Raw genomic sequence first — 9,949 nt, 5'->3', positions numbered from 1 at the left:
ACTGATAGAAAACTGGAAGAATTGTTAAGAGAAGGAATAGTGTATACAGACTCTTTGCTACCCTATGGACTGCAACCCACCAGGCTCTTCTGTCCATGAGATTCTCCAGGCAAGAATACTGGAGTACAGTTGTAACCAGGAAGGATTAATTTTGAATTTATGTTGGATCTGCGTCTGTGACTTTAACCTTTATCTTGCCAGTTTGTAGGCATACATAATGGGCTGCCTCAGGGAGTTAACCTGACCCTGCCCATCTGTGAAGGACTGGAATATGCTTGAGTTCGTTATGGCAAATTGTTCAGCAGCTGGTGCCTCCTCCTTGGGGGAGGCCGGAATCATAGACAAATGTGACATCTTTGTTTGTTGATATGACAGAAGATGTTGCATTTAATACCGTCCATGAAATGACTCTAAGAACTGAAACTAACACATCCCTTACCTGAGGCTTGCCATTCTAGGAGATATTTGCAGGAATTAAATGGTCTTTTTATTTTGTTTCCTCACCTGCCCCCATCTCTGATCCATCAAAGATCTAACATCCAGGTCCCTAAAAGATGATTGTTTTGAGGTGCTAGCTTGCCATCTTCTCAGTCAGCCATCTCCTGAATAAAATCCCTTCCTAGTCCCAACACTTCATCTCAGGTTCATTGGCTTATTTTGCAGTGAGCAGAACAAGCTTGGACTCCGTAACAAGTTGTCATGCCTTCTACCCAGGGATTGAACCCACGTCTCTTATGTCTCCTGCATTAGCAGGCAGGTTCTTTACCACTAGTGCCACCTGGGAAACCCTCATAGAAAACTGGAAGAATTATTAAGAGAAGCAACAGTATACATAGATATGGATGTTGTAAATACAGCGTGTATATGTATACTTTTACTTGTGTTTATTTTAAGGAATTGATTCACAGGACTATGGGGGCTAAGAAATCCAAAATGAAGTGAAGGTTGGCAAGCTATAAATTCAGGTAAGGTTTGGTGCTGCAGTCTTAATGGGTTCTTTCTTTGGAAAACCTTAATTTTTGCATTTAAGACTTCCAATTGATTGGCTGAAATCCATCCATATTATGCAGGTAATCTCTTTTATTTAAAGTGGACTCATTGTGGATCTTAACTGTGTCTTCAAAATACTCTCACAGCATAGTGTAAACCCTTGGCAGTTGTTTTGTTTTACTTTTTTCTCTTTGTAAACCAAGGGCCTGACTTAAGCTTTGATCACCCAGGCAGCCACTTCAAAGAGACATCCACTTCAAAGAGGCTATCTGGAACAAACGCAGTGCCAGCCACATGATTAGATAGAGTCAAGGCAATTTTGTTTTGGAGCTCTTGGTTGATTTCAGTGACTGGCCATTGGAACCACTTGTTTTTTCTCTTCTTGCACTTTGAATCTACACTCTTACATACTAACTTCTCCAAAAAAGGCTAAGACCAAGTAACCCTTACCCTGAGTCCCACTAAAAGCAGAATCCCAGATATATGCGCTCTCTCTCCATTGACCTTGCTATATGACCCCGGGTGTGTTGTATACTTTCCAGGTCCTGTAAGTAATAAACCTTTTGTTTTGTTTTTCCCCTAAATTTCCTGGCAGTTCTTGCTGACAGTGTCTCACAATTATAAGTACCACAGGACTGGTCCAACCACGTCAGCCCAACAGTAATGGATAAGGCGATATTTTAAGACTGCAACATTGACACGATTGTTACTCCAACCATCTCTGCACCCCTGGATCTTGGAAAAGTTGTTAAACTAATCTCCCAGCTTACAAACGTTTTTTTGAGTAACCCATATTCTCAGTAAATGTATTTGTTTTCAAATGATTTCCATCTCTTTTGATCAAGAACTATGTCACATATAGCCTATTTCTCCTTACATTTACTTCTGAAAGAAAAGTACATGATGAAGACAGTGATAACTTGAAGTTATGTGAAGAACTGGCAATCTTTCTTTGAACCTCTTCCTTGCCTAGTAAATCGTGCTGTCCTAAGATCTCTTTATTAGAACTTCCATTCCAACAGTCATTTGTACTATGAAGAGACACAAACTCATGTTCTCACCACCAGTTATTCCTTTCATCCACCAGATTACCCTAAGGTTCTCTTCAGAGATCTTGCTGCTGTAATCTGGTGGATGGAAGGAATAACTGGTGGCAAGAACATGAGTTGGTGCCTCTTCTTAGTACAAATGACTGTTGGAATGGAAGTTCTAATAAATTATTGTACTCACAGTGTGCATTCACTGTCTACCTAGGAAACAATGCATTGTTTTATAAGGGCTGTTTAAACCTTTTTTGAAAATTATTTCAGTTATCATTTTAGCATAAAAATATAGCATAAAGGAAACTGCCTTAACAAGCATCTAGTATTATAGAAACGGATGAAAAAAAAAAGTAAAATATTTCTCTAATGAGTCTATAATAAATTTCAATGCAGCTGTATTGAAGGTGAGTAAATATAGACTTCAATGAAGGAGTTCAATGAAGGAGCAGCAGAGAAATATAAGCAAACATCACCTTATAAAATAATGGTTATTGTGAAAAAAATAAATCATGTGAAAAGAATATAGTTGAACACGGATTTTAGTTTTTATATGCTAGGCATTAGAGGATGAGGGTACTTTTATTGAATTAAATAGAGGGAAAAGATATGTACTAATAAAATTATTAAAGTAATAATTATACTTATAGCTAACGAATATTGTTTACTCTGTCTGGCCATTCTTTGTACTTTACAAACATTAGCTCATTTAATACTCACAATATTACAAAGAAAACAATGAAATAATCTTTAATTTTCAGGTAACAAAAATGAGACTCAAAATAAAACATATTCTCAAGGTCATAGAGTTAATCAATATTGACATTATAACCCAAGCAGTGATGTCAAACTTTGGGTTTCTAACCAATAAGATGAATGTAAGGGAATGACATCTTAAGATCGGAATGGAGTGAGAGTTGATTTCAGAAGACTCTTAATAGAGAATATTGTGAATTGATGAAAACATGTCAAATAAAGAAGAAGAATTGGTGATGAAGATGACATTTCTTTTGGGAAGATTTAGATGGCAGAATTAAAGATAAATCAATGAATGAGGAGAGGAGACAAACTGAAAATTGTTTTCATGACTGGCTCAGTCTTGGAGTGCTAGGTAGATGGAAATACCAGAACAAAAGGTCTGTTTCCTCTCAGTTGGAGACCAGCAATTATATTTGTTAAATTAAAAAAAAAAAAAATCCCACTTATTCAGACTTGGAAAATTGACCACGTATAATGAATTTTTATTCTATATGCACAAAAGATAAAATATCTAAAAAGTCCTTTCATATCAATGGAGCATTTTTCATTGATTAAAAAGTTTTTGTATTGACTTTAATCAGTAGATTCCCTGTGACCAATTTGAATTATAAAGAGATTATGATTTTAATGTTTCTAAAACCCTTTTCAGTGGAGATAAGAAATTTTACACTTTGATAAGCACATTTCAAGAAATTATTCTCCTTTTACTTCTATTCTTTAACAATTATCCTGGATCCTAAAGTATGCAATCTTTATTTACTAGCATACCAGGGATAAAACTGACAGTATTATACCTTCTATTTAATCAAGAGATTTCTCCTCTACTTACATTCTGGAAAGTTCCATGGACAGAGGATTCTGGCAGGCAGTCCTTGGGGTCACAAAGAGTGGGACACAAATTAGAACACACATATATACATGCCAATTTTTTGTTTTCAGGAAATTTCTAACTAGACTTTTCCAAGATATCAACTAGACCTTTCAAAGATGTTGATAATTTTACTTGTTCAAAATATTTTTCAACTTGCAAAATCCTCTGAAATTTTATAAGGACTTGTACAACCCGGAATACTTAAATTATCCAAATACATGGCACAGTTGGAAAAACGGACAGAGAATAAGGATATGCTTCTTGGAAACTTTTGATCAGGTATTCACAGAGTTCCTCAGGTTAGCCCAGTGAGGTTGTTACTAACACCCAAAGCTGGTCCCATACCTGAAAAAGCCCTAAGTAAATGTGCCCATAGCTTGAAATTTGAGAAAGTTCCTTGAAGGTCAAGAAACATGTTTTATGGGAATATAACAATGGCAAGCCATTCCAGTACTCTTGCCTAGAAAATCCCATGGATAGAGGAGCCTGGTAGGCTGCAGTCCATGTGGTCACTAAGGGTCGGACACGACTGAGCGACTTCACTTTCACTTTCACACATTGGAGAAGGAAATGGCAACCCACTCCAGTGTTTTTGCCTGGAGAATCCCAGGGACAGGGGAGCCTGGTGGGCTTCTGTCTATGGGGTCACACGGAGTCGGACACGACTGAAGTGACTTAGCAGCAGCAGCAACTGTATTGCTAAGCTTTTGCTGAGATTTATAAGCAACATTTGGATAATGTATTTTTGTCAGATTTGTTCTCTGACATTATCCTACTATCTAAATAAAACATAGCAACAGTATTGTCTAAAGAATTTATATGACTGTGATGTTAAAATGAGGAACATGTATATCATAGCCTGAATAATTGTGTTGGCTATCCTAGGAAATATTTGAAGGTTAATGTGAGTTTCAACAGGCTTTCTGGCTACAGAATGGTATTGCCCCAATGTCAGACTTTAATCTCTTACTTTATCTTTGCTTACTATTTAATCTGCTACTTTAACTCAGTTTTATACCATTTTTATTTTGTATTCAGATAAACAGCTGATTGAAAATATTAATATTTTTATTTTTAATGAATAATTTAGAAATACAAATAAATTACATAATATTAAAGATTTCACACTCTTCTTGTATGATTTAGTCAGAGCATATGACCAGGATTAATAGTTGTTTTTTTAAAGTGTTAGGCTGTCTCTACTTTATACATGGAAAAAATATGGGATATAACTAAAAATCTTCAATAACAATAAATGCTAAAAAAAAGAAAACAAATAACAATGGTATTCATATTTTACAAATGCTCATTAGCTGTTTGAAAAAAATGAAAGCAAAAATAATTAGAAAATTATGGAACAATTTTTTTTCCCCACAAGCACAAGAAAAAAAGTCACGTTGGGAATTTCTCTGGTGAGTTATTATTTTCCTGTTTAATCAGTGGATCAAAAGCAGATTCGGATTATATTTGTTTTAATTTTTAAATCATGACCTAAGTTTCTATTCATGTTGATGGGTGAAAGAGTGAAAAATGTTCTCACATTTTTCCTAGAAGAAGTCTTTTGTTATAAATTCAAAACATTTACTTTCATCTCAGAGATAGATCAATGAAATCTTAGCCCAGAATTATGACAATATTGATTACATTAAGAATATCAGCAATAATAATAATAGTATTGATTACTGCTTGTCATCCTTATGTGTATCGTCCCTAGAGATATTCAGTTCAGTTCAGTTCAGTCGCTTAGTTGTGACCAACTCTTTGCAACCCCATAAATCACAGCACGCCAGGCTTCCCTGTCCATCACCAACTCCTGGAGTTCATGCAAACTCATGTCCATCGAGTCAGTGATGCCATCCAGCCATCTCATTCTCTGTCATCCCCTTCTCCTCCCGCCCCCAACCTTTCCCAGCATCAGAGTCTTTTCCAGTGAGTCAACTCGTCGCATGAGGTGGCCAAAGTATTGGAGTTTCAGCCTCAGCATCAGTCCTTCCAATGAACACCCAGGATTGATCTCCTTTAGAATGGACTGGTTGTATTTCCTTGCAGTCCAAGGGACTCTCCAGAGTCTTCTCCAACACCACAGTTCAAAAGTATCAATTATTCTGCGATCAGCTTTCTTCACAGTCCAACTCTCACATCCATACATGACCATGGGAAAAACCATAGCCTTGACTAGACGGACCTTGGTTGGCAAAGTAATGTCTCTGCTTTTTAATATACTATCTAGGTTGGTCATAACTTTCCTTCCAATGAAGAGGGAATAGAAATTCTTCTCTTCTGCATCAAATTATTAATATATAGTCTGATTCTTCAACAGAGCAACTTGCCTTTATTTCTCCTGCTGAGCCCGCAATGGTGCTACATACAACCCCTAGATAATGCTGACTGAAAGAAAAGATGGTGAATTTTTGATTTGCTATGTTTTGGTTTGTTTTTATTTAAACTTGAATTTTAACATTGCTTATTGTTTAGTTACATTAAAAAACAGATAAACTAGAAATTGGCAATTTCTATTCTCTGTTTGAGAACAGTAAAAATGTTAAAGAAACACAGGTATTGATTTATGAGACCAGTCCATAAAATGAGTTGTCATAATTCAGCTCTAATAACTATCACCAAAACTTTTTAAATGCTCTATCTGAGAACTTTCAGGGAGAAAATATTTGGAGAGTGAACCTTGTATAGTCATCATGGAAATCAGGACAGCAGAGTTCTGTCCATTATTTTGTCACTAATTTTCAAGGGAAAATCATTTGTTCCAAGATCCCCTGTCTGCAAAATCATGCTGTAAATCCTTCAGCATAGGCTTCAACAGTATATGAACCAAAAATTTCCAGATATACAAGCTGGATTTAGGAAAGGGAGAGGAACCAAAGATCAAATTGCCAACATCCTCTGGATCATAGAAAAAGCAAGAGAATTCCTGAAAAACATCTGCGTGATTGACTATGCTAAAGCCTTTGACTGTGTGGATCACAACAACCTGTGGAAAATTCTTAAGGAGATGGGAATATCAGATCACCTTACCTGCCTCCTGAGAAACTTGTATGCACGTTAAGAAACAATAGTTAGAACTGGACCTGGAAAAACGGACTGGTTAAAAATTGGAAACGGAGTACATCAAGCTGTATATTGTCACCCTGCTTATTTAACTTATATGCAGAGTATATCATGTGAAATGCCATACTGGATGACTCACAAGCTGGAATCAAGATTGCCTAGAGAAATGTCAATAACCAAAAATATGCAGATGATACCACACAAATGGCAAGTGAAGAGGAACTAAAGAGCCTCTTGATGAGGGTAAAAGAAGAGAGTGAAAAAGCTGGCTTAAAACTCTACATTCAAAACACTAAGATCATGACATCCAGTCCCATCACTTCACAGGAAAGAAAAGGGGAAAAAGTGGAAACAGTGACAAACTGTATTTTCTGGATCTCCAAAATCACTGTGATGGTCACTGCAACCATGAAATAAAAAGAAGCTTTCTCCTTGGAAGCAAAGCTGTGACAAACCTAACTATGACAAACAGCATATTAAAAAACAGAGATATCACTTTGCCGACAAAGGTGTGTATAATAAAACCCGTGGTTTTTTCAATAGCCATGTACAGATGTGAAAGTTGGACTATAAGGAAAGGATGAGCACAGAGGAATTGATGCTTTTGAACTTTTGGTTGAAGACTCTTGAGAGTCCCTTGGACTGCAAGGGGATCAAACCATTAATCCTAAAGGAAATCAACCCTGAATATTCATTGGAAGGACTGATGCTGAAACTCCAATACTTTGGCCATCTGAAGTGAAGAGCTGATGCATTGGAAAAGATCCTGATGGTGGGAAAGATTGAGGGCAAAAGGAGAAGGGGGTGACAGAGGATGAGATGGTTATATGGTATCATGAGCTCAATGGACATGATTTTGAGCAAAATCAGGGAGATAGTGAAGGACAGGGAGGCCTGGTATGGTGCCTTCCATGGTGTCCCAAAGAGTCGGACAAGACTTGGCAGCTGAACAAACACAACAGCCTTGCCTACAAGATTATGAGGCAGCACTGTAGGGTTTTAACTTTGCATTCAAGCCTCTATGATTTCACTCTTTGTTGTTTTATAGAATTACTGTTGTTTAATAACTAAGTTCTGTCTGACTCTTGTGACCCCATGGACTGTAATCAGCTAACTTCTTTGTCCATGGGATTTCCCAGGTAAGAATACTGGAGTGGGTTGCCATTTCCTTCTTCAGAGGATCTTCCTGTCCCAGGGATTGAACCCAGGTCTCCTACGTTGGCACGTGGTTTCTCTACCACTGAACTATGAAGGAAACTCTTTTTAAAATTATATTTTCCCAATTTATGCCAAATATTATTTGGTTTATATCATTTTCTGAAGATATCATGCAGTTTTATGAAAACAGTTTAGAAACTCTGGTATTCTACATCTGTTCCTCCATTCTTTTATTTAAATAAAATAATTATTTTTGAAGGGAGAATGTTTTACTGAAATTCATCTTTATATAATTTTTAAAAAATCGTTCAATGATAATCTTGTTCAGTAGAAGATAAACAATGTTTTGCGCATTTATTGTTCTTAATGAATTACAATATTTCAGTGTAGCAATGACTATGCAAATGAAAAACTGTGTTCCCATAGGAGGGTAAGTGCGATGAATGAGCTGAATGACTAAATTTCACATTTTTATTATACAGATTGTTAAAGACTTTTGAGTCACTTCAGTTCAGTTCAGTCGCTCAGATGTGTCCGACTCTGCGATCCCATGAATCACAGCATGCCAGGCCTCTCTGTCCATCACCAACTCCCGGAGTTCACTCAAGCTCATGTCCATTGAGTTGGTGATGCCATCCAGCCATCTCATTCTCTGTCGTCCCCTTCTCCTTCCACTCCCAATCCCTCCCAGCATGAGAGTCTTTTCCAGTGAGTCAACTCGTTGCATGTGGTGGCCAAAGTACTGGAGTTTCAGCTTTAGCATCAGTCCTTCCAGTGAATACGCAGGACTGATCTCCTTTAGGATGGACTGGTTGGATCTCCTTGCAGTCCAAGGGACTCTCAAGAGTCTTCTCCAGCACCACGGTTCAAAAGCATCAATTCTTCAGCCCTCAGCTTTCTTCACAGTCCAACTCTCACATCCATACATAGTCAGTGTTATTTTACATGTATAACAAAGTAGGTGAAAGCAGAAGATTATGAACAAAAGAAGACATTACAAAATATAACTAAAAGATTCACAGAGAAATAGAACTTACTTTCCCTGAAAATTTAGAAATATGGATTTTAAGATTTGTGAAATGCAAGTTTGCTCTCACTACAGTTTTAATTAAATATGGATGACTAGCCACTATAAATGGGTACATATAACATGCCTTGTTTTTATAAAAAAATTAAAGGACTTAATCCTTGGTTTATAACTGTCAAAGAGCAAAATTACATACAGATATGTACACATAACTGAGTTAAATAAACTGCAAAGAGACATATATTTTATTTCCAATTAGAACATTTATTGGTCACCAACATAAATCATCTGCTAGTGCCCAAGCAAATGAATGCCAGGAGACATGTGATAGACAAGCTTACAAATAATAAATTCTCTGAAATTCTTGAGTTTAGCATGCTATATAGGGCTAGGGTTATCTTGATTCATCGACTGAATAACCTTATGTCAAATCCACTCATGGTAGCAGATGTTGGGTTACTAGAGTCAGAGTTTAGTAGAAGCTGGAGAAACCACATCTTCTGAAGAACAGTGGACGGTGACAGCAGCCAGAGCCAAAGCTTCCGAAACCAGAGCCACACCCGTAGCCTCCAAAGCCAGAGCCAAAGCCCAGCCTGCGGAAGCTGCCGCATCCGCAGCCACGGCCAAAGCCCAGGCCGCCAAAGCCTCCGTAGCCGTAGCCCAGGCCTCCGTAGAAGTTGCTGCAGTGGCACATGGCGTCAGGGGTGGTGAGTCCGGTTTGCTGTTCAAGACCAGGTCCTGAGTGTGGATGCCAGCTCGTTCAGAGGGATGCTTTTATACCCTTGATACAACACGTGGTAATACATAAGGCCATTTCTTTGTATCATTCCAAATTATGCATTTACTTGAGGCAAATTGCTAATCTGTTTGCTCACACAAGGAGAAGCACATACTCATTAAATTGTTTGAGATTGCATAACTGCCTGGTGAAATGTTCTTGAACTCATCACATTCTTTTTTAATGAGAGAAGAAAATATCTTCAAAGTCGCAAAATAAAAATTCCCTGAATAGAATTCATTACTAAACATATTGCATCATTC

At 37.3% G+C, this 9,949-nt stretch overlaps 1 protein-coding gene across 1 annotated transcript; it reads right to left on the bottom strand.

Moving 5' to 3' along the window:
- Positions 1-9,230: 9,230 nt before the first annotated feature.
- LOC148778699 (keratin-associated protein 19-5-like) lies at positions 9,231-9,637 on the bottom strand. The gene has a single exon (XM_088836258.1). The coding sequence runs from the start codon at positions 9,600-9,602 to the stop codon at positions 9,381-9,383; it is 222 nt and encodes a 73-aa protein (XP_088692384.1). The 5' UTR covers positions 9,603-9,637; the 3' UTR covers positions 9,231-9,380.
- Positions 9,638-9,949: the final 312 nt, after the last annotated feature.

Source organism: Moschus berezovskii, chromosome 1 (assembly GCF_049115385.1).
Source record: "Moschus berezovskii isolate FMDL1 chromosome 1, NW_MosBer_1.0, whole genome shotgun sequence".
Lineage (NCBI taxonomy): Eukaryota > Metazoa > Chordata > Mammalia > Artiodactyla > Moschidae > Moschus > Moschus berezovskii.
Note: the sequence above shows the minus strand (reverse complement) of the source record. Positions and strands in the feature narration are given on the sequence as shown.

Excerpts from the sequence above, each read along its gene's own strand:
- LOC148778699 (XM_088836258.1), bottom strand. The coding sequence starts at position 9,602 with ATGTGCCACTGCAGCAACTTCTACGGAGGCCTGGGCTACGGCTACGGA.